This window comes from Lemur catta, chromosome 15, assembly GCF_020740605.2.
Source record: "Lemur catta isolate mLemCat1 chromosome 15, mLemCat1.pri, whole genome shotgun sequence".
NCBI lineage: Eukaryota > Metazoa > Chordata > Mammalia > Primates > Lemuridae > Lemur > Lemur catta.
Window position 1 is genome coordinate 34,082,817 of NC_059142.1, and position 25,945 is coordinate 34,108,761.

The following is a 25,945-nucleotide window of genomic DNA, read 5'->3' on the forward strand; positions in this document are numbered from 1 at the left end:
CCAACACCTCTAGTAATAGCGTACCTGTTATATTTAAAACAAGGGACTAGTTCAGAGTCAATAACTTTATTAGAAAAAGATTAATACTAAATCTTTTCAATGACAGAGACAATCAACTTTGTAACAGAAAGTCAGAGATACTTTATTTTTACTTCTAATTCCAAAGGCTAAGTATAGCAGAGTTGTAAAAATGGAATCCCACTTAGGCTGATTCAAACAAATACTAATGTTTTATCCTGTTTTCAAAGTCCAAGAATGAAAACTTGCAATTAAACACTTAGCAAGCCACATGTTTAGGTAATATTTCTTAAAAAGTCTTAAAGAAAAAATATGATACATGACCTAAGTTTTCAGTGGCATATATACTATTTAACACATGTTCTGAAATCTGGTAGGTCACATCAGTCCTGAATTAATTTTTAATAATAAAAAAAAAATACTAACTGAGCTTTATACTTTTTCTACGCCACTATAAGCTTTCTGTCACCTCATTTTAATGTCGATCTTCACTTTATGCCGTGTTCAGTATTCATCCAAAAGTCTTCGAACAGTAGTCCTACAATGCAAAATTTGGGGAAAAATGATAATTAGACAACATGTAAAAGGCTAATTTTTATGACAAAGTGTTGGCCCAGTCACTAACTGCTAATTATAATTAACATGTGTATATGGAATGTTTGTATTCTTTTTAATAATCAAGGCATCAGTGTGGTTCTTAAAGCCATGTGCCTGTGTATGCCTCACTACGTGTGAATGGCTCACACCGACATAATGCTACATTGCTTTCCCAGAAAAGGAATGCCATCAACAAATCAACTAAGTGGTACTTCCTTTCATTAGGAATATTTTATCCCACGCCACTAGCCCAAAGAATGAACACTTTGTAGGTTTTAAGAACACTTACAGAACCTGACTTTTAATAGTTCTTTAAAAACCCGAATTTATTCTATACAGTGTTATCAGTTCTTTGCATTTCAGATTGAAGGTGTCTGTCCTTGCTATTCACTGCTGCTTTAAATGTATCAGCCAATGACTATTCCTAGATACCTATGGCTGACTGCAAATTCTCCTACACAGTAGGAAATATTAAACACATACCTCTGAAAGACTTGAGAATTGCATTGAATGTAACAAGGCGAATAATATGAAGTGTTTATTGTACTTAAAATTCTTTAAAGATATCTAATTCTGGGCACCACTGCATCCCTACATACAGTTGAAAAAAAATTCCATTCTGTTAACATTTAAGTTTGAATTCACGCAATACACAAAAAACCCCTCTGTGCTTCTTGTAAAGAACAAAAAAGATACACAACAGTTAAGCGTAAAGATCACAGGCAATAGCATTCAAACATGGATGTGGGTAGAGAAAGGAGTACCTGGCATGAGTACCTGCTTAGTTTGACTGAATCCTTGATTTTTAATTTGGCTTTTCATGGGCCGCTCACAACACCAACGCTGTGTGAGGTATGGTAGTCAGCTGCAATAATTCATAAACCCTACACTTCCATCAATCCAATGCTACTGGCTCTCGAGTTACAGAACAAACTGCATTAGAATGCAAGGCAATAAAGCAAAAAACTAGAAACATCCTTGACAAAGAAATACTAGCAGTTTAATTAAAACAAAGTAGTCCAACATGTGCCTCAGAAATATTTAAGGTTTTAAAGCATATGTCTCTGCCAATGTACCAACACAAGATGGACTTAATACCAAAAAGAAAAAAAAAGCAGTTCAACCTTTTTATTAAAAAAAAAAAAAAAGAAATGACAGCAAAATCCCTAAAAAAAGGATAATTAACTTTTCAATGGCGACTATATTACAAACGTGGGAAATAATTTCCAAAGAGGCACACTAATGGGGGCACGAGTCTGCTACAAAATAGCTGAGACAAAACAATGTACCTCAAAATGTTTTGCAGGACTACACTGTCTTTTCCTTCAGAAGATGCTTTTGTAAGTCTTCTTACTCGGCTTAGTTCCATCTTCATCTGTGCATACTTACGCTGCACTGTCAAACAGTAACAAAAAGCCCTAATCAAAGTGAGAAACAATACACTTACCTCTGTCTGATCTGAGGTCTTATCAGATCAGTTTTAATTGGACTGAGTGTCACCTTCAGATTTAATGTCTTCACTGGTCCCATTGACCTCATTCTTAGTGTCACTTTCCTTCGATTCAATGTTTGTGTCTTCACTCTGCTTTTCTCGACTACTGGACTTCACACTACTTTTTTTATCATCAGATCCCCTCTTTTCTGCCATAAAAGAAGACATTGACCAGGGATTTTAAAGTAAAATACAATAAAGACATGACTTTTTAAAAAGTGAAACAATTGAGAGATGAAAGACAATCATTTCCCACAGATTTCAAGTAACAGTTTGGTGAATTTACCAAAGGTATAAAATTTGTAGTTTATACGGGAGGGAAAGGGCAGGAAGGGGAATCAAACTGGTAAGAAGCTATTAAGTACAAAGTAGAATGTAAAATTTCACTTTGGGTAAAGAACATTAGAAAGCAATGGGAAAGGTATAAAAGACAGTACATAATACTGTTCCTATGAGGTTAAATTATTAACTGAGAAGGGTAAAAATACTAATAACCCTCAAAGGTATAAAAAGTTGAATGTTTAATAGGTATGTTTATCCAATTATTAATATACATTTTAAAATGCAAACAATTATTTATATACATATTTAAGTATCCAAGAAGGACAAGTTTAATGGAAGAAAATGGATCTTAAATCCCAATCTAAGCAACTGAACTTTTGTGCTTTGCTAAGAAAAGCAACATATATGCCATCTGAGAGTTCTTATTCCAAAAGGAGAAATTAAAATTCAACTCAGCTGTAAAAGAAGAATGAAAAAAGTAAATTTCAGCTTTTTTCTGTACTACTTTCTTTAGAAGAGTAAAACCCTCAGGCTAGAGGCAAAAGTGTTACATAGAGCAAGCACATTCTAGGCTTTTTCAGGTTCCAAGTAGTTCCCTAACAAAAGATTTCCACAGAAAATGTAAACTTTCTGGAAAATTTATTTTTCCCCTTGAAACTAAGAACACCTGGTCTAACAGTAGTTTATAAGACCAAAAGATGTTTTAAGAGAAGCCAAACCCTTCACACAGTTTCTGGACAAAGTTATTAACACACAACACCAAATAACTGGGAAAGGGATGGAAATGAAAACAAAATATGGCATGGGAGAGGCACCCACTCAAAGAATGTAAGAACTAAAGATCTTAGGTGAAGGAGCGTATTCAGTCCACAACACTTGCAAAATACACAAAGCAATGTCCAAGTAGTTAACAGCAAGACTTGCTTCATGCCTGTCTGTCCACTGTGGGAACTGTGCCAGTACAGTGTGCTCTAACTGACCTTGTGGGAAAGTCCTCCCTTTGTGCCTTATGGGCTTCTCCGGTGCACAGGTAGCTTCAGTGAGGAAGAGTCGTCTTGTTGCTCCGTAGAGGACTAGTAGTCAGTCCAATAATCTTATCTTCTGCCCTATGTAAATATGGTAGATCTTAATAGTCCTAAGGACATCCACAATGTGTGGTGGATTTTAGGGCTATGGATTACAAAAGGAAACTCTCTTGACAAAGAGAGCACCCTAAACTGGTTGATAAGATAGCTTTGCGTGAGAAACCACTTTTCATTTGTGGAGTTAAACTGCTTCCATCACAGCACCTGGAGTAATGAACTTGCTCTTACTCATTTGCCATTATCAAATGCCTGCTATTCCTCATACCTAGCCCGAAGTCCAGATCTTCAGTCATTTATACACTTAAGGAGTGGCTAGATGGTTACACAGCACATCATTTCTGAAAGCGGGTCCTACAGTTTAAGATAACTCTACATTGAAGATGAGCCTGATACAGTTTTCTTGGTATCCAGTCTTCTCTCCTTCCTCCAAGTCTCATCAGGAAAACCTGACTGTCTAATCTAAACAACTCAGCTTATTTTGCTTAAAGAAAAGTTTAGCTAAATTCCATGATGTTGTTCCATTAGGATTACAGGTAAGCAACTCAGGACACCTTTTTTACTCTACCCAGAAATTATACAAATATGCCTGTTTCTAGGCAGGCCAGTGCCATTTACTGCTTAACTCTGATTTCAGGTAGTTATGAAGGCTAGCTAGCTTTTACCCATAAGAACCAACCAACCAACCATTTTAAGTGGCACAAATGATGATAGAAAATAGAGCAACTAAAGTAACAACAGAAATATAAAAGACTAAAAACTTTCTCAAAAGTGATTAATTTGATCTGATATCCATATATGGCTCTTGAGAATTGACTCTTCACCCCAAAAATACATTACACAGAAAGTCTTGGAAAAAGATTGGGTGAAATGTTCTTAAAATGTAAAGTCAGTTAACCTTTGGTAGCGATTGCCTTTTGAATCACAGAAGCAATTTCTGAACTTGAATGGCAAGTACTAAAGTTCCTGAAAGTCAAAATGTTTCTTACTTTTTAACATTTTTCCATGTTACAGAAAAAGCCAATAAATGGAAAATAAATACATTTTTAAAACAGAGGGTATACTTATATAAGAATAAAAGCAGAAGCCAAAAACTACGTCCACTGTTTATGCTGCTAGTTCTAACTCAATCCAGCAAAAAACTAGGATAGTTCTATAAAACAATAAAATAAATGAATACTTCATAAAAGACCAGTGTAATAAACTCAAACAGCAGCTCCAATGTTGGGGATCAAACATGGACAGAGGGAGGCAGAATGGAATGGAACAAGCAGAGCTGAGAAAATCAGAAATAAGCCCATTCCCTCATTCCTAAAACCATGCAAAGCAGAACAGCCCAGCATCAGTATAAAATGAAAGATGCTAAAGAATCTGAGAAAACAAAAGAAAATAGAGCAGACCCTGATGAGTAAAAGAATATTTTTCAATAAAAGCTAAGTTAAAAGATGAGAATATTCTTGTGAAAACATGCCACACAAAACGAAAAAGTCCATTAATAGTGCTCATAGCACAGTAAATCAGCTATTGGTATGCCACAAAAAACAAAAGGAAAAAGTAGAAGTGAAAGAGCATGTTGATTCAATAGAAAACATGTTAAAACACATGTAAGGTATTCAACTTCTAGATACTTAGAATTACTGAGTTAAATGAATGTTGTAAAGGAAGATCAATGCAACAATGTACATTTAGTTTACAAGACATATTATGGAACACTGCAGTGGATAAAAAAAAATGTAGTCAATAACCAAGGTAATAAATTCTACAGCCCAATAACACTGAAAGGTAATACAATACTTGAAAGAATCCAGATGAAAGATCTTCAGGTTAGCAACCAAAGGATGTGATTTTAACATGTCCTAAGAAAACACCAGGCCAACTATCATTCTCAAAAATCAGAACAGAAGCGGGGGAAAGAATGCCTGTCTCCTACTGAATGGTGTTCCTTATAAATGAAAAAGAGTATGCTTGAAATGGAACTCTGCGTGTGTCTGGAGAAAAGTGTGTGAAAATAATCTCTTAATGAACTGAATTCTCGTAAGAACTAACCTTTCTCCTTGGATTTTCTATCTTGTTCTCTGTCCCGACTTTTGCTCCTGTGCTTATATGACTTTCGATCCCGGCTTTTTGATCTTCTTCGATCTCGACTTCGAGATCTATGCTTTCTTTCTGATCTGTCATGGCTTCTGCTTCTCCGTCGATCTCTACTTCTTAATAATTTAAAACAAAATGAAGGCAGCTTCAGGTAGTATTACAATGAGAAAAGGCCTTAAGAAATATACACTGTTGAGTAATGAACGTTAAGCAAAACTCACACTTAAAAAAGCAAATGAATAAAACCTCCTTCTAAAACATATTACATTAGAAATTTTAAGAATTGAAAATCTTTTAAAATTCAGTTTATCTCAAATAGTGCTAAAATAGTTACTGTGTTCTTTAAGGCTCTTCTTCAATTATAACTCTAATTAAAACAGTATGGTTAATTTCATATTTTATGTCTTCTTAGAATCAGTTAGAAGCTCAAGAGACCATCAGGTATACTGACTTCCTAAAGAGGTTGTGTCAAATCTCCTAGACAGCTGGGAAACAGCAAAGCAGCTGCCCTGAAGATGGAACCATTCACCGATTCAGCTCTCACAACCCATTCTAGCACTTCAAGATATTTAAGAGCTTCCAAGTACCATTCCAAGGAATAACCCTAGTAACTGCCACTGTTTATTGCACTCATTATGAGCCGGAGGCTGTCTTGGGTGTTTTACATACCTGCTTCGCCTTCTTTCTCTACTTCGTGACCTTTTGTGGTCCCGAGACCGACTGCATCTACGGTCTGAAGTTCGGCTTGAGTGCCTACTTCGTGAACGACTTCTCTTTCTTCTTTCTCTGTCCCGAGCCCTTTCTTTTTCTCTTTCTTCCTCTTCTCTTCGTCTTTTCCTTTCTCTTTCTTCCCTTTCTCTCTCCCGCTCTTTTTCTCTTTCTTCTCTTTCCTGCTTTTCCTTTTTTAGACGTTCATCACGATCAGGTTCTTCAGTTCTTTTTCTTAACTTTTCCTAAGGAAATCAAGTTAGATTTTTACAAAACTGTAACCTTAAAGACAATGCCAAACAATGTTCACCTAATGTGAAGTAATTTGTAGACAACTTATGGAAGCTGATGCCCTTTAAGGAAATGTAGAAATTCCAATACCATGTGTGTGCACATGATATCATTACATCACTAAATCCTAAGGAATATTCTTCCCCAATTTCTGGCGCTTTATAGCATCAAGAAAATAAAGTGCTTTGATAGTTTGATAGATAGTAAAATTTCACAGGGGTTCTCAGTGCTCCAAGTAATTACACACATCAGCAAAATATCAATGAGAGGTTTCTATCTCCATGTGACCAATTTTTAACTGTATTAAAATAGTTATTTTTAGCTATAGCTAAAATATATGTTTAGAAGAAACTTACTTTCAGTTCTTCTACAGTAGCTTTAATCTTGGCATAGCCCATGTGTTGTTTTCCCATCAAATGGTCATCTACCCGAGACTGGGCATCTCCTACTATCAAAAAGGCTCCACACACTTCACAAACCTCCATTTGTTTCTCTTGGGCAGCAAAACTTTCAATTGTCTGAAATGATAAGTCAGTTATTACAATAATATCCGAGGAAGAGAAACAAATCCCAAAAAAGTACTTAACATTTAGAACACCTTTCTAATGTGTTTGAATTGCTATTTTCCATTCTCCCAAAGAAATACTTGTCAGCAACTGGTCAACTATTAGGGAAGCACAGCAACCAACCTGCCATATTATATAGGAAATGTGCTGAGACCAACTGTTCAACACCAACATCACCTTAAAAAATTTACACTACCTTTCAGAAAGCTACCTATTTTAGTCTGAATTCATTTCTTGCTTTGATTCAACAGGTGTGGAATCCACATTTAAACAAAATCATTAAATTCTGTTCAGTTCACTTAGTTAAAAAAAAAGAAAAAATGAGAAAATAAAAGAAAATTTAAAATATCATTAAGGAACTTACTGATATAATCTGAACATATCCTATTCAATACTAGGGAACCAATGACCAATTATATTCTACCATCAATAATACCTAAAACATGTATATTGTATTCTACAATTAGAAGTTAAAAAGGTTGGAGATATTCACAAAAGTGAAAATAAAATCCAGGATCAAATGAATACTTAAGATTTAAGGCAGAGATTAGCAAGCCACCCGCCAAAGGACTGTTTTCATAAATACAGTTTTATTGGAAAACAGCCACACCCATTTATTTAGGTATTGTCTAAGACTGAGTTCATGATACACAAGCAGAGCTCAGTAGCTGCCAGGGACCTTGTGGCCTACAAACATAAAATATTTACCACATGGCTCTTTAGGAAAAAGTCTGCCCACTTTCACTTTAGGACATTAGAAAATTATTTCCAAAGGTTCTCAAACAGACACAGGTCCCCAATAATCCCTAATGAATAGGCTGGGTAATTTAAAATGAGGTGTTACTCACCGAGGTTGTGGATCTAAGCAATTCTCTCTCTTCTTTTAACTGTTCAACTAATTTCATCATCCCCTGGGCCTCCTCTACCTTCCCTTCGGATCCTAATTCTTCAATCTGAAAGGGCGAGGGGAAAAAGACAGTCAAGACTTCTTTCTAACCAAACTATTTTCTTTTTCTCCTCACGCTTCATTAGTATCAAGTGTTTACTTTCCATCTTTTTTTGTTTACTAAAGACTCTCTGGGTTTAATTTACCCTTGTGGTTTTTTAAATAAGTCTAACTGATGGGTTAGACTCATTTAAAAATGCATTTTTACACCACACAATTTGGTAAGTCTGGACAGAAGTATATACCCATAGAATTTATCACCACCATGTGGATAATGAACATACCCATCACCCCCCCAAAAGGTTTCCTCTGGCCTCTTTTCAGTACCTCCTCCAATCTCAATCACATATACCCATCACCCCCCCCCAAAAGGTTTCCTCTGGCCTCTTTTCAGTACCTCCTCCAATCTCAATCGCATACACATCCCCAGGCAGCCACTGCTCTGCTTTTGTCATTATAGATTAGTCTGCATTTTCTAGAATTTTATATAAATGGAATTATACAGTTTGTATTCCTTTTTTGGTCTGGCTTCTTTCACTCAGGCTAATTATTTTAAAATTCATCCACACTATTGCATGTAGTTAACTCATTTTTGTCTCTAAGTGGTATTCCAACATATGTATACACCACAATTTAATTATCCATTTACCATTATCTGCTGATGGGTATTTTAATTGTTTCTAGTTTTTTTTTTTTTTTTCTTTTTTGGCCTATTATGAATAAAGCTCTCGTGAACACTGATGTACAAGTCTTTGTGTACATAACTGTTTTCATTTCTTTTGGGTAAATACTTAGGAATGGCTTGTGGTGTTTTGGGGGGCAGGGGCATAGAGAAGGGGGCTCACTCTGCCACCCTGGCTGGAGTGCAGTGATGTTACCATGGCTCACTGCAACCTTGAATTCCTGGGTTCAAGTCATCCTCCTGCCTCAGCACCCCGTAGCTAGGACTACAGGCTCATGCCACCATGACCAGCTAATTTTTAAATATTTTGTAGAGACAAGGTCTCGCTATGTTGTCCAGGCTGGTCTCAAATTCCTGGGCTGAAGCAATCCTCTTGCCTTGGCCTCCCAAAGTGCTGGGATTACAGGTATGAGCCACCATGCCTGGCCTGCATTATTAACTTTTTAAGAAACAAATTCTTTTCCAAAGTAGTTGTACTATTTTATACCCCCACCAGCAGTGTATGATAGCTCCAGCTGGCCCATATTCTCACCAATGTTTGGTATGACCAGTCCTTTTAATCTGTATTTCCCTAATGACTAATAAAGTTGAGCATCTTTTCCTATGTATTTGCCATCCTTATACTTTTGCTTGTTAGGTGTCTGTCCCAAGTAGTTTCTGACATCAGTGCACAGAATTCTCACCTGCTGCAGGAGTACATCAATTTTGTCTGTTAGAACCTGAATTTTTTCTTCATTTTTGCCTGTTGGGCCAGCTGCCTGTGGAAGACAACAAAATATATTACGAACAAGTAAAATACAAAGATAAACACTCTAACTCTTATATGCCATACACATTACTTAATAACTAAAATGTTTAATCAAAAGAATTCAATTATCTTCAATTTCTAGTCAATTACATATTTTGTCAGTTACTAATATTTAACAGAAAAATCTTATGACTAGCAAAATCAACGTTACTAATGAGGACTGAAAAAAATGAGTATCTTTTAAGTTTTAAATCATTCTAAAAGAACAAAATAATGAATAGAAGACATTTTCAAAAATATTAGGGAGGTCTCTGAGTCTCCAGAGAACATGGACGCATTATGAAGACTGCAAATTCATCTCATACTTACCCCAGAGGACTGCTGGTTTTGAGATAATGCCAAACGAGCATGGCCTCGTCTGATTCTACGTTCTACTTCTGCAAGTAAGCTCTGTAAGTATCGCAAAAAATCTCTCTCATAGCCAACTTTCATAAAACGAGAACTCTTCTCATACCTAATAAAATGAGAACAAACAAGCACTACTTTCCAAACATTTATCCATTACAACTCACATATTCTATCTTAACCAGTCTCAATGACTTGCATTTAGGCTAAAGAGCATATGAAATGAATTTCTGGTTGCCATCAGGGAAGTCAATACAGATCATTACGTTTGGTTTAGAGCACAGGTTTTACACAAGGGTTTGACCACCAGCTCTACCACTGCACTGGATCTCTGACCCTGGACCTGGTACCGTCTTACCTATAAAATCACGGTTATTAAAAAGCCAATGTCATCCAGAAAAAAAGTTTGGCATACAGTATGTACTCATGTGGTGGTTAATGGTATCATTACTGAAGCCATATAACCTTATTACCATCCAAGCTAGTGACTAGACCTCTCTCAGACATTCATTTTGCTTAATTTCAATTATTTCTTCAACTCTTGTCCCCTTTAAACCAAATGATGAGTAGGAGAGAAAAATGACAAAAAAGCACAACCACTTACTGTTTTCGTAAGTTTTCATCATGAATTTTTTCACATGGACCTGGGGGAAGAAAAGAAGAAAGAATTTATAAATTATTCGTGGCATTAACATTTTCTCTTGCCAAAAAAAGGAAGTTATTTTTGATTTTTAAAAAGAAAAAGAGGTATTTTATCACTAAGCCGTCTGCAGACAACTAAAGTGATCCTACTGAACCACGAAGCATTATGTATGGCCAAATAAGCACATGAAAAGTGATCTCCTTGGTCTTCAAGGTTAATATAATAGAGGGCAACTATACGGTAAAAACAGAAGGGAGGGAGGGAGAGAAAAAGGGAGGAAAAGAAGGGTAAGGAGGACGGAAATTGTTCCTTATTGCCACCAAAGAAAATGCTGATGGGGTGGACCACTGGTCTGAACCACCAATGACATTTTATTATTTTCAAATACCTCCACATAAAGTCAAATAGCACAAGACTAGTACCCTAGTCCTATTCCTCTCCACCTCCAAAAAGCAACCAATTCCAACTTTTAGCTGTTTCTGTTGGCCTTTATCTCCATATTTCTCAAGTTTATGCTTATTTCTCTTTTTCTTGGTTTATCAATCTTAGACATTAAAATTTTAGGTTAAACAAACATCCAGTGTTTATAGTTTGACTATGCAAGTACTATTCATTGTCAGGCCAAACAAAAGGTGCATTATGATGATACTTCTGATACACTTTTCATGGAATTTTTTCATCTGTTTAGTTTTCTATGTATCTATTTTCAAATTCTTCTTAAACACTTCAACTCAGCTACAGAAACTTTCTCAATACTAATTTCCCTGAAGACTCAAAATACATCAGATAATCAGCTTCATTTTCTTCCATGATCTTTCCATCTTACTACAATCAGGGATACTCATTTTCTAAGCTCACTATAGAGTTGCCAGTCTGATGAATTCCTTTTCTGCTTCGTACTGGATGAGTTTTGCTAGATTCTCTTGTTTTTTGGTCCTTCTTAGTTTTGCACGTTTTCATGGAGTTTCCTGAGAAAAGGTCCGCGGGAGATAAATTTGTTGAGATCTTACATGTTTGAAAATGTCTTTTTTCACCCTCATACTTTGATGTTTGGCTATAAAGCTAACCTTGGCAAAAATGTTTTCACTCAGAGCCCCGAGGGTGTTTTTCCCCAATGTCTTCAAGCTTCCTGCATTGTTACTGACCAGTCTTGGGCCATTGGGATTCATACGCCTATGACTTACACACCCCCTTCTATCCCTGGTGTGCTGAAATTTCACAATCCTTTACCTTGGTATGGATTCTGTTCATTCACTGTCAAGACCACTTGTAGGACCTGCTCGATCTAGAGACTGATGTCCTTCAGTACTATAATTTTTTTTTCTTAAGCTATTTCTTTCATAATTTCCTTTCCCTTCTGCTTACTCTATCCAGAACTATTAACCAGGTTTTAGAGTTCCCTAATTTTTAAAATATTTTTATCTTTTCTATCCTATTTCCCAACATTCCAGCATTCAATTTTATTTTCAAATCTTTCCAGTGATTTTATTTCAAGATTTCTCCAGGTCTAATTTCTAAGTGCTTTTTGTTTTTCAAAAGTTCCCTTTTTACAGCATCCAATTCTTTCTGATGAATGTAGTATCTTCTCATATTTCTCTGAAGATACTAGATTTAGTTATGATTTTTTAAATTTCTCTTTTGCCTTCCCCATTCTAATTCCACCAAGTTCTTCTCTCACTCTTGGTTTTGATAAATCTCTCACATGGAGGGTTTTCTGCAAATGTCTGGCTGGTGCTCCTTGGCCGGCAACTGGTTTTTAAAATAAACCTCCAAAATCTGAGTGGAAGTTACTATGGATAGGCAGGGTTTGTCAACTACTGCTTCACCAAAGGAAAACCAGGCAGTAAGACTTTCTTTTAAGAGATTCCCCAACGGCCAGTACCTGTAGAGATCACTTCTCTGGAACTGTTTACTTTCTCTAGATAAGAATCCTCTTCTCTTCTGCCTGGAGAAAAACATCTGGCTGTATCCTTCTAGGAACAGGGTAGAGGACAGCCTCACTATTAAGAATACAGACTCATTTCATCTCTTTTAGTCTTATTTTTACTTGCTACTGACCTATGCTATCTCTGGAATCTCAAGATCTAGACTCTTTCGGCCCTAAAGCGCTCCTAATGCTCTAAGACAAACATTGTGCATAATGAATTTCTTTTATGTACCTAGAATGATACTAGTTATGTATCATCCTTGAAAGAATTGAGAAGATAGACAATTATTTTTTGTATTTTGTGGTTCAGATGAACTAGAATCTCTCTAGTTCAATTTCTCCAGAAAATAAACCTCTATTCTCCTACGATAAAGGGGTGGGAGAGGTAGAATCAACAGATATACAGGACAACCTAGACTAGTGGCTCTCAAATAGGAACACTTTTGCACCCCGGGGGGACATCTGGCAATGTCTGAAGACATTTTTAGGTGTCACAATTGGGGGTGCCACTGGTGTCTAGTGGGTAGAGGCCAGGGATGCTGCTAAACATCCCACTATGTATGGGACAGCCCCCCCAAAAACTGGCCCGAAATGTTAATAGTGTCAAGGTTGAAAAACCCTGAACTAGACTAATCTCTCTTAATTTCAGACCCATGACTCAACCCTGCCTTCTGTGGTACCTGGTGCCTCCAAATCCTGAGCCTGTCCAGGGTTCTGCTGATCAAGCACTTGCTTCTGTTTAGTATCCCCTTCTGCAGGCTTTTAGGGTACAGGTTTCTCTGCTCTGCTGAGTTTGCTGCTACTCCTCCAGCCACTTGTCATCTTCCAAAAATTTGCTGACATCTCTAATGTTATCTCCTCTTCCATTTACATCTTTTTTAAAATTTTCATTTTAGTGAGGTTTTGGGAGGGAGTGGAAATAGACATGTATGTTTAATTAAGCCACCATGTTTAATCAAACTGACATTTATTAACACATTCATAAATATCTAAGCCAAGAAATTACTTAGCAAATCTTTAAGAAAAAAACAGGAACTACAAAGAACCAGTTTTTTTTAAAGTCATAAATTTGATAAAAGTTACACAGAAAATTCACTTACCAAGATCAGAACGAGTATTTGTGAACAATTCCGCAGGACAAAAACCACAGAGATAATATTTACAAACCTAGTGAAAAAAAACAAAGGTACTTAACTTTTTAAAATTGCTCAGTTTTACAGTTATTTTGGTAAAGGGTGCCACATAACTATTATCTAATTTCTTGATGTATCTTTCAATCAAGTATAAGAACAATTTCATTTGCTGAATCATATTAACTAGGTAAATTAGTGTCTCTTAGACTTCCAATTTTCAATAAAAGAAAAGATGTGCAGTACTGACAGAATTATCTACCAATATTTTCTACTATTAATATTTTTAATTGCCACCTGCAGTGGTTCTCCAGCAGCAAAAACAAATATGGGAAAGACATCCCAGAATAAAGGGAAATCTTTATATTAAAAAAACCCTACACTGTTCTTACTCTTTTTTTTTAATAGACTAGGACCTATTTACAGATTAGGATTTGGAAATCACTGTCTAAATTACAGATAACACTCATTTAAAGCAACTTGGTTCCATATTTTTACTTAGAAGATCTTATAATACACCATAAAATGTATTGGATAGTTTCATACATGCCAACATTTTACTGAATGACTCTCTTGGTGGGGTATGGGGAAAAAACTATTAACATGAAACCAACATTTAATTCTCCCCCACTGGTACTACTGTAACTCCTTCAGATACAGTCCAGAACTGCTCTATCCTGTATTTAATTCTGTAACACTGCAAACCAAACCATGTAAATCAGAATTCCAAAGCATCACCCTCCCTTCACGTAAAACTTCGTTAGTGCGTGGATTATCAATGCACAACTATGACATATGAAAGAAAAGGTAGTGTTAAATCTAAACGGGAGTTCTTTCTAGACACTTAGGACTGGATGATAAATCTGAAAAGACTGCTTTCTGCCTCAAAGGCTTTATGCTCATTTGAAGCAATGTGGTTCCATAAGCTGCATCCAGAGAACTAAAGTCATAAAACATATCTAAATAGTCCCTAAACAACAGATTTAGCTTTATGCCAATATTATCCTGGGATAGCCTTATGTCTTAGTATCTTTATACTATTTTTTTTCCCTTCAGAAGTTCTAATACTTGATTTTTGAGATTACTCTTTGCAGCTGGGCACAGTGGCATATGCCTGTACTCTCAGCTACTCAGGAGGCTGAGGTGGGAGGACTGCTTGAACCCAGAAGTCTGAGGCTGTAGTGCATTATGACTGCACCCATGAACAGACACTGCACTCTAGCCTGGGCAACACAGTGACACTCCGTTTCTTTAAAAAAAAAAAATTAAAATTAAAATTTGTTAAGCTTTGCATTCACCTTAAGTGTGTCACAATAAAATACCAATGCTAGTATTCAATTTTCAAAAATATTTAAGAATTTCTGGCCGGGTGCGGTGGCTCACGCCTGTAATCCTAGCACTCTGGGAGGCCGAGGCGGATGGATCGCTCAAGGTCAGGAGTTCGAGACCAGCCTGAGCAAGAGCAAGACCCCGTCTCTACTAAAAAAATAGAAAGAAATTATCTGGCCAACTAAAATACATATAGAAAAAATTAGCTGGGCATGGTGGCACATGCCTGTAGTCCCAGCTACCTGGGAGGCTGAGACAGGAGGATCGCTGAAGCCCAGGAGTTTGAGGTTGCTGTGAGCTAGGCTGACGCCCTGGCACTCACTCTAGCCTGGGCAACAAAGTGAGACTCTGTCTCAAAAAAAAAAAAAAAAAAAGAATTTCTTTTATTTGGGGGAGGGAGGATCCGGCAAAGAGTATGCCACTTTCACTGTGCCCTCATCTTTCAGACTATTAACCCTGGTTCCACAGACCCAACAATTACCTAAATTTCACACAACTGTGTTTAGTGAAAGTTACTACCAGAATCTGCCATTAATTATAGCTGTAAACTGTATGGTTATATAATAATCTTGAAACTCAAAATTTTGTGTGCAGCTCTCATAGACATAAAACTTGACTATTACTGTGCATTTTACCTTTATTTACTTATAAACAGTCATTTTAATTTCTATTTCCCATTTTTACAGAAATATATTCTACGGTTTTAGAGAAGATTTTATCTAAAGATTGACTTTATGGTTTTCAATAGGACTCCTATTGTCATCATGACCAACATAAGACTATTGTTCCTTCTTAAGTATAAACTGGTCAAGCGACAATCTCTACTGATCCTCAGAAAGGCTCATTCACTAAAACAAGAGAAATAAACACATCTCTACTCTCCCTCCTGACTCTAAAATATAACCACATACAAACCAAGTATTTCTAGAAAATAGCAACATAGTACTTATTGAAGCAACATGTGAAAAGACACATAAAAGTACGAAATAGTCAAGCAGTGAAACAGGTATGCTTTGCAGAGGCAACATGGTGTAGAGGTCAAATCCTGACTGCCATTTATCTGCTATAGAACCACAAGTCATAATTGTCTTGACTTCCTCATATTAAAAAAGGAGGTAATAAATATCTCCCACTGTGATTATGGAAAGATCAAAACTGTATACATGTGTTAAACTGGGAGAAAAGGGTGAGCTGGCCTTATTTTTAAAATACTACCAATTAATTTTTAAAATGCCTTTAGGCACTATGTTGAGCAGACCAAATAAGATATGCCTGTCTGTGGGCTAACCAGGAGCTATCAAATTTAGTTCAATCACTCCATTTGAGTGGAGAAAACTGAAATCAACCACAAGACCTGCCTGAAGGCATCCAGCTACTTAAGAGAATCCAGACTAGAATCCATTTTCCCAATCCAGTTCCACGTGCCCTTTCCGCTCTCAAGATACTGCTTGACCATTTAATGAAATATCAAACTTATTTGTTACTCTATTCAATAAACTCTAGCTACTTAGACTGCTTCTTTTAACTCTTCAGAGGGATCAAGGATGTTCAACTAAAAATATTAACAAGAGGCCCGGGGCAGTGCCTCACTTCCGTAATCCTAGTACTCTAGGAGACAGAGGCAGAGGATTGCTTGACGTCAGGAGTACAAGACCAACCTGAGCAAGAGCAAGACCAGCCCAGTCTCTGCAAAAAATAGAAAAATTAGCCAGGTGTAGTGGCACCTGCCTGTAGTTCCAGCTACTTGGGAGGCTCAGGCAGGAAGACACTTAAGCCCAGAAGTCTGAGACTGCAGTGAGCTATGATGATGCCGCTGCACTCTAGCAGGATTGACAGAGCAAGACTCTGCCTCAAAAAAAAAAAGTGTGTGTGTGTGTGTGTGTATAAAGATCAGTAGTACATGCATATTTGGGTGCTTAAAGTCATCAGTGCCAATATAAAAATAAACTGAGAAGATTAGTATCTTACTTTTGGATATAATCATGCTAATTTTTCAAGTTTTGGAATACTAGCAATAAGCATTTAATAGTAATCCCTAGAAGATATAAGCCTTTGTTACAAATTAGTACCCTTGCAAACTCTCTAAATATGTATTAATTAATTCACTCATTCACTTAGCCTTTTATTAAGCAAGTCTTTATTACATGTCCACCATGGACCTAGCAACCTAATAATAACCAAAGGTGGGAGGCATAAACATCACAGAGGAGATGCTACAATTCTCTTAACATAATCGTGATTTATCCTCTTAATACGTGTAAGGCAACATCAGTGACCAGAAGAGTTCAATCTCATCAGAAATACAATCAATCTTGGAAATTTGACTAAAAAATTTTAATTGCAAGTTTCCACCATTTAAAACACAAAGTGTCAAAAAAATTAAAATATCTGGTGTTAGATACAATGATGGGAAAGTGACACTCGAAATACTGGAGGGCCAAGGAACAATTTGGCAGCATCCACCAAAATGTAAAATGTGTATTTCTTTAATCTTTCTAGGAACCTGTCCTACAAGTGGTTCAGATATACATTCTAGAATATTCACTGCAGCTTAGCAGGCAACAGCCAGAGAAATCAGACATAATCTACACATCCAACAAACAAATAGTTAAATAAGGTAGATTTATATGTACCAACAAGGAAAAATTTCACACTATAGGTGAAAATGTTACAAAAAAAATTAAAAATTATATATGTCTGTAAATTATTAGGAAAAGTCTGGAAATACATACCAATTTTTAAGTTGTCTTGGGGAAGGACTTGGCAATGGGGAGAAGAGCAAGAACAGACTTTTTTACATTTGTTAAAATTTGAATCTTTTATAGCAAGCACGTTTCCTTTCATAAAAAGCAATTTTAATAATTCTAAACTCAGAAAACAGTAAAATCAACTGTCTCATACATTAATGGAATCAATCTCTAATGAGAACATTATTTAATGTAAGGAAGACACACTGGAGGATTTAAGTACAGTATAAATATTTAACTGGAAAAATGCTAAGACATCTTAACAAACAGTGCCCTTTTTTTCTAGCATTCACTTCTTCTAACATAGGTATTCTCAATTCTGATTATCAATTTCTTCCAATTACAAAAGTACACTGAGAACATCTTAATGTTTCTGTCTTTCTGTACCTATTTAAATCTAACAGCAAGCAATATAATTCTCCCTTGAGCTAATCAAGTATTTTCAATGCAGTCTGCATTATTTTTGTTAAACTGCTTACGAAAGATAATGCATTTAATCAATGTCTAATTCTGATAATCTAAACACTGGCACCAAGCCAGGGTCCAGAACTTTGGGAAGCCAGTGCAGGAGGACCACCCGAGGCCAGGAGTTTGAGACCAGCCTGGGCAACATAGGGAGACCTCATCTCTACAAAACATTCAAAAATTAGCTGGCCATGGTGGTGTGCTCCTGTAGTTCCAGCTACTTGGGAGGCTGAGGTGGGAGGATCACTTACACCCAAGAGTTCAAGGTTACAGTGAGCTATGACTGTACCACTGCACTCCCCCTGGGTGACAGAGAGAGAGACCCTATCTCAAAAAAAAAAAAAAAAGAAAAAAGAAAAAAAAAATACATACATACAGGCAACGTAACTCATGTTGGCAACAGTAAATCTGAAGACAGGGACTTAAATAAATCTAAATAGCTAATCCTAATTACTATATACAGCAAGTCCTCCAATAACTTCATTCTGTTATAACCCTGAGGGAAAAAAACTGATTTCCAGCTAGGATCACTGTGTGGAGCTTGTAAGTAAGTTCTCCCCATGTCTGTGTGGGTTTTCCTCTAGTACTGCAGTTTCCTCCCATATCTCAGAGTTGCACACAGTAGGTGAACTGGTGTGTCTAAATAATCCCAGTGTGGGTGTGAGGGTGTGTGTGTGCCCTCTGATCAAAGAGCATCCTGTCCACAGCTGGTTCTGGCCTTGCGCTCTGGGCTGCTGGGACAGGCTCCGGCCACCTGCAACCCCGAACTGGAATAAGTTGGAAAAGGAATGAACACAAATTATTGTAAAATAAAAATTCATAAACTATACGATAATCACACAAATGCACAACAATAAATGATGCAGTCCGAAACCAGTCAGCGAGCCTACCATGTGATTGTTTTTGAACTGTGGGGTAGTAGTTGTTCCTTACAATTTTCACTTTACAAACATTTATTCTTTAGCTTAAGCCATCACCACAACTGCCAGCACTCACTAATTCACCAAAAACTGGGTAAATAATTGTCTTGTTTTTATTAATCTTTCTTAAATGTATGCATAGCTCACATTTCAATATTTAATATTAGAAGGTCCTTATTGAGAAGTTTGGCGATGTTTTTGTGACCAGAACTATGCCATAAGAACTTACTCTTGTTTATATTAATTAGCCTATAATAAAACTGGTTTTGTTATAGGCCATTTTGCTTAAAGTTGCAGTTTCCAAGAACCTATGAACAACCTTATCGTATTTTGAAATAAAGTATTATTGCAATACCTCGATTGTCACATACATTTGTTAATTTAAAATGCAAGAATGCCTGGAAATTTTACTGGTGAGAAAAAATAATTCACTCTGTAGTCTTTTGTCACTTCTACCATTAAGTTTAATTCTGATTACAACAGGCTATAAGCAAATGTCTTCCTTTTAGCTAAAACAGTTGAAAACAGACAAAGCCCCAAAGAGATAATTTTTAATAAAACAATTTATAATAAAATGATTCAGTCCCTGACAAAATATAGTTTTATGTGTCAGCTATGCCATGATCACACTTTCTAATCATTAATTTCCATGCCTTTAATTTTATTACATATACCTTTGCAGTCATGGTCCACTATTTTATTGCCTATACAAACTTCTGGTAAAATTTCAATTTTCCACAGCAGCCAGATAGTAAACATCTCTTTTCTGCAAGGTTCCTGCCTATCTTGCCACATTCCTCCACCCAACAAAACCAAACAAGAGATATGCTATTTACAATTTGCCAAATTCACTGATTTTCTCCAGCCCTTCCTTCAGGCTAGTAACATTTGTCTTCTTTCCCCTTTCCCTCAGGCTAATTCCTACCAACCTGAAGGTCCCAGTATTTAAGGGTCACTTTGTCTGCAAAGGCTTTTCCTGAATATCCATCACAGTCTGGGTTAAATGTTCCTCACTGAGTTCTCTGCACCCCATACAGCTGACCCTTGAACCACTGGGGTAGAGGGCAGTTAGGGGCACTGCTCCGGTTTGGATAGGGTTTGTTTGGCCCTGCTACATCTCATGTTAAAATCTGATCTCCAATCAGATTGGGGGTGGGGTCTAGTGAGAGGTGACTGGGTCGCGGAGGCGGATCCCCCATGCATGGCTTGGTGCCATTCTTGAAGGATTGAGTGAGTTCTCATTTAGTCCCCCTACCCCAAATGGCTGCTGAAAAGCCCGGCAGCCCTGTGCTCTCTCTTGCCACGTGAACTCTGCACAGGCTGTCTCCCCTTCCCTTTCACCAGAGTGGAAGCCGTCTGAGGCCCCACCAGGAACAGATGCCAGTGCTATGGTTCTTGTACAGCCTGTTGTACTGTAAGCTAAATAAACTTTTTTTCTTTATAAATTACCCAGCCTCGGGTATGCCTTTATAGCAACGTGAATGGATTAAGACAGACAATGACCCCCCACAGGCCACCGAAAATCCAACTATAAATTTTAACTCCCCCAAAATTTAACTATTAATAGCCTGTTGACTGGAAGCCTCACTGATAACATTAACTGTCAATCAACACTTATTTTCTATGTTCTATGTGTTATATATTCTATTCTTACAAAAAAGCTGAAGAAATGTTATTAAGAAAATCATGAGGAGAAAATTAATAGTTACAGTACTGTATTTATCGATACCCTAAGTTTACACTGTCTGTTTACAGGATGAATCGTCTGTCTGAACTGATGGGGAACCACGGCTTCAGATCTCAAACGATGGCACATGAACAACTTTTTCTTGTAATATCATGACTTTGCTTCTTGGCAGCACTTCCAGCATTACCAGTAGCACTTCGTATGGGTCCCATAGTGTTCTTTAAGGCTTATGGTAGCACACTAAACACAATGAAAAAATACACAAAAACCACAAGAGATCACTTTTTAATGCCATACCAATTTACTCAAGGGATGAATTGCTCACATGTAGATGATTAGCATCACAGGGCTTTTTAAGATGATAGGGATAACTGACAACACTTGAGTTCAGTGCAATAACAAACAAGGTGGCTACAAAATTATTACAGGAGTATACTATGTACCGCAGTTAATTTTATGCAATTATGATTTAATACTGCATCTTTATGTTCTTGCAACTACACATGGTGCCATGCACTTTCTGTAAGGGATTATGTAAGTTTTGATAAATTTTAACTTTTTATAATAGATTAGTGCATATTTTATGGTTGCAAATGATAAAATACACTAGTATCTACATATATTTTATGCATTCATGACATACCCAACTTTCCTTAATTTTTTTGGTATTTGTAGGCTATGTGGTTCATCTGTGTATTTAATTGCTGCGAATCTCCAAAAAATATTTCAATATCTTTTGAAAAAAACTCCAAGTGGATTCCCTCAAGTTCAAATCCGTGTTGTTCAAAGATCAACTGTACTTTTTCCCATTGTGACACTTATCACATTGCTCCTTCATATCTGTCACCAACACACTGATGGCTCCAACACAGTAGGGCCAAGTGCTGTATCTATACTATTCTATTTTTATCTATATATGAGCAATACATTTTTATTGAATAAATGAATATAGGAATTTCCCCAACCTACTAGTATGAAATGATGAGAAAATTAAGTATATTTCATAAAACAATGAAGCACCATATTAGTAAAAAAGAAAAAGTGCTAGGAACTTAAGCTGCCTTCTCCCTTTTTGTCTAGTCTAATAACATATATAACAATATACACACATATTTCCTAAAGCAGCCAAATATTTGGGAAATACCTTACTATTTTCAGTGTGATAACAGCACCGTGGTTATGTTTTTCTTTGAAGTCCTTATATTTTAGAGATGCATAGTGATGTCTTTAAGGATGAAATAATAGAATTGCTTCAAAATAATGGAAGGGATAGAGGAAATGATGATCATGTGTTGATATTTTTAAATTGTGTGGGGGTACATGCAGAGTTCATTATACTATTCACTCTAATTCTGTATGTTTGGGGAAGAAAAAGCAAATAGCAGTTATATACACATATTAACACAAGGACTGCTGGCAATTCTGAGAAGCCAATACTTACCATGTACTATAGAATAAGGCAGAAAATGCCCACATTTCCAACAGAAAGAACATTTTGGTGACTCTCTGAATGAAAACTACCTAAGTAAAATACTTATATTAACAGATGCCATGCACTATAATCACTCATTTTTTTGCTTCCAATTTCCCTCCCAAATTTTAAACCCCTTTTCAGAGTTTTAAAAAAAGTTCACAAGTAAAAATGTGGATAGAAGCCTTAACTGGTTTTCCTTTTCTAAACAACTTTTCAGTGTCAATGACAATATCTAACATTCCAAAGATTTTAGAAAAGAACATTTAGTTCAATTCTCTTCATAAATTATTAAACCTTCACTGAACAGAGGGTATGCTTGAGTCTGATAAATGCTGAAAGAAATATCACTTCAGATATTATTAGAATCAAAGTTAAGTAATTTCGCTTTCTGACTGAGATCTAGAATGCAAAAACCTCAATCTGAACTACAAAATTCCTTTACAATTCCCCACAATCTTCTAATAATAGGGCTACTAATGCCTTCCTGGCGAACACTGAAATCTTCCCCTGTGGACCCTAACTGAAAGGTACTCACCCTAAGCAGTTAGTTACAATCATATGCTTTCCTCGTCATTGGTGGTTGTTTAGGATTAACCAAACAAAGCAGACATAAACTGCTTAATGCAAGAAAAAAAAAAAAAAAGCCCAACAATCTTAAGCAAATGCAAAATACAAATAAAAAAGGCAGGAGTGTGTGTCAATGAATCTTTGGAACAGTGTTAAAGCTGATTTGACTTTATCTGAAAACTACTTTCTATCTCTCAGATCCAGAGGTAGCAATCTGTGAAGCTGGAAATGCCTGTAAAGCACTAATCCCAGAAAAGCACTTTGAGATTCAACCTTGCTGATGGTTACATACACATCATTACTAAAAAATGGTCAATGACTTGCATCAGATGCATCCTTCACTTAAAACTGAGCTTCCCCAAGTGCTACTTGCTCACACATCACCGATCATGAAGGGAGGAAAAAGTACAGTATTAAAATCTACCAAAGTAATATCAATTACAATTTAATTGTGCACATCTGCACAACTAAAAGCCCAGGACTAATCAGGATGAGTCAGGAAGCAGTAGTTTACAAACTTTAGAATGCCCAAGAGGAGCCATTTAAAAAAAATGCAGATTTCTGGGCCCTCACCCCAGACCTACAGAATTAGACTCTCTGGGGAGTAAGATACATAAACTTGCATTGAAAACAACAGGTCAGTCAAATACAGCTACTTAGGGACTACTTTTAACACCAAGGTAGTTTCGATTTTGACTGTTAAGTACCCACAAATGCCACAGCAACTGGAGTTTTAATATACTGTTGCTTTCTTTTTGGGGGTATTTATTCATCCCTATTCCAAAGGAAAGAGAAGGAACTTGCCCAGCTGAAATGGCTTTTTCTATCTACTGCAAGTGTGGCTAAGAACAATTTCTAGATAGAATAGGAATGCAAAAACATTTTGAAGGATCAGGCTACAGTGATGGTGAATCCTTTACAGCATAAGAGCCTGTTCATCCCTGCAGGATTAGTGCTAACAGCCAACAGAAAAAGAATATGCAAATGACCCAGGAATGATACCATGAGCTTCCCTAGCTTTATTATACCCTACAATAATTTCACTTATGTAGAAGAAGCCATGTGCTTTGTTCCCGGTCAACACCACTAACCTTTCCCTTGTAGACATGAATCTGAAATGCTAGTAACGGACTTGAGATCCTTGCATCTAGAATGAAGTGCAATCGGTCATTAAAGGTATGAAATATTTTGGTGACAAACACTAAAAGTTTAAATCAGTAAAAAGCACTAAAACTGAAAGGAAAGCAGATCATGGCTGAGATGACATAAAACCCGAATTGCTATTCTGAGAGCCTCATCATTGCAAAGTCATAAACGCACCACTTACAATGCAATGTGGCAATAAATTACTACTGCAAAGAAAAGTTTTTTCACGATACATGTTCAAAACCAAAAGGTAGACACATAAGGCTGCTCCAGCCGATGAGCAGTGCAATCAAAAGCATTTTTCTCTTGAACCCAAAATACACAAGTGTTCTTTTTGCACATCAGCTGAATGGCTGTAATGTTCCTTTTTTTTAACCTTTGCAAAGCTTAGATGGAAAGGTTACTGAGTTAGGTGGCAAAAATTTTTGAAAAAGTTACTTCATTGCGATAAAGACACCTAGAAAACAAAGAGGATCAAGATAAATAACAAAGATACTTAGTCTCCTAGAGTGATGAATGGAGGGAAAAGCCCAAATGCCAAACAAAAAACCTCTTTTAAAAGATTCACATTTCTAAATCAATGACAAATGTGTGAATGAATCTGACAAATAGCCTACAAAGAATTCTACTCTAAGAACACTTCATACTACTTTGGAATCAGGTAGCACCCCACCACACCTCCAGTCAAACACATTTTTTAAGGTACTAAAAGGATTCATCTAGCAGTAAGGTGTTTTCCTGCACTGCAAAAGAGAAATTTTACTCTAACCAAACGCTGTTTAACTGAAGTAAGTAACTAATTTTCTGAAAAAGCATTTCTGCTGAACTATTTCTTATTTTGGTTAGCAACTGTTTTAACTTTTACTATGATTGAGTATAACCATAAAGTAAAATTAAATTCTATATTCTTCGGGCAAGATTTAAAATAAACGTTACACTGTATGTTCAAAACTAAACCAAACTACTTGAAATACAGTAGTTGTGGAGAACCCGTTTCACAGAATTATAGAAAGTGATCAGGACTACAAAGATTTGGTTCAGTTTCGCCACTTACTTGCCAACAGACTTTGGGTGAGCCTCTCAAGTCTCACCTGTGAAACTGGGGTTGTAACAGTCACCTTTACTCATACGGTTAAGAGAAGCAAATAAGTTTTATGTGGGGGGAAAAAACCTGACAACCATTTATACGTGGGACTTATTAGAGCACAATGTTAACAAACGATATGTGTAAATCACGGTAACCCCTAACGAGTTATTACTACTTTTAAATTTGTTCTCCCATACAAGCGTCAAAATCGAACACCACTAATTCTGGTCAGAAATTTTAGCCTAAATATGGCACTCAACCCAAATAACGGAATAATGTGCCCTTCTCCCTATCTCGTGACGTGAAAACTCGGAGCCGCTAGGTGCAATAAAATGCTGCTGTCCTTCCTTTCCCGCGTTTCCCCGCCTCATCAAGTTGCTTTTCAATTCTACCCAGGGCTCTCTCGGACTTCCTCGATACGAGAACAACAAAAACAAATCACCCCTTCTCCCGGGTCAGGGCTGGATCCTCCCTGCAGGGCCGTGCTCCCGGCTCCCTCGGCCCCCGCTCAGACGCCCGACCCCGGCCTGGCCCGGGCCCCAACCCACACCGCGGCCCGGGGGGCCCCGGCCCGCGCCCGCTCCCCTCCCCCACGGCGGCCGGGCGCAGGCCCTAGGCCCGCGGGACTTACGCTCTCGTGGTCCCACCGCACGTTGCTGCGCTTTTCGTCCGGGGCGAGGTTTCGGTCCCGGCCCATCAACTCATCCAACAACTGCGCAGCCGAAATCATGGTGCTTTCTTCGGGCGGCTGCTCCCACCAGCCCTGGCACCCACCAACCAAAATGCCGGCGACACTGTCGCCAACCCCTCCGGCCCGCTCTAAGGCCGAAAAACCTCCTCTACTGAGGAGCCGATCAGACAAAATGGCCGCCGCGCGGGCGCCTTCCCAGCATGCTGCGCGCCCGCGGGGACACG

At 37.3% G+C, this 25,945-nt stretch overlaps 1 protein-coding gene across 6 annotated transcripts; it reads right to left on the reverse strand.

Moving 5' to 3' along the window:
- Positions 1-50: 50 nt before the first annotated feature.
- Positions 51-25,945, reverse strand: LUC7L3 (LUC7 like 3 pre-mRNA splicing factor). 6 transcript variants are annotated; one of them, XM_045570267.1, is made up of 12 exons: positions 25,662-25,945; positions 13,579-13,645; positions 10,513-10,552; positions 9,873-10,017; positions 9,439-9,513; positions 7,976-8,080; positions 6,918-7,079; positions 6,232-6,515; positions 5,518-5,678; positions 2,116-2,256; positions 1,905-2,010; positions 51-556 (listed from the first exon to the last, which is right to left on the reverse strand). In XM_045570267.1, exons 1-12 carry the CDS (start codon positions 25,758-25,760, stop codon positions 523-525), a joined length of 1,419 nt encoding a protein of 472 aa, XP_045426223.1. In that variant the 5' UTR covers positions 25,761-25,945; the 3' UTR covers positions 51-522. The 6 variants fall into 6 exon arrangements, 5 of the variants coding, with proteins under 5 accessions (XP_045426223.1, XP_045426222.1, XP_045381085.1 ...); XM_045570266.1 differs by having other exon boundaries at positions 51-2,010; XM_045525129.1 differs by lacking the exons at positions 13,579-13,645; positions 25,662-25,945 and adding exons at positions 12,434-12,496; positions 13,159-13,280 and having other exon boundaries at positions 51-2,010.

What these genes read in the sequence shown, in the direction of transcription:
- LUC7L3 (XM_045570266.1), bottom strand. Translation starts at nt 25,760, where the DNA reads ATGATTTCGGCTGCGCAGTTGTTGGATGAGTTGATGGGCCGGGACCGA. An exon ending in AGAGAAAGAAGGCGAAGCAG is followed by an intron (nt 5,679 to 6,231) that starts GTATGTAAAACA and finishes TAAATTATTAAG; the next exon opens with AAGTAGAGATCGACGGAGAA. An exon ending in TGAAGACATTAAATCTGAAG is followed by an intron (nt 2,011 to 2,115) that starts GTGACACTCAGT and finishes ACTGTTTGACAG; the next exon opens with TGCAGCGTAAGTATGCACAG.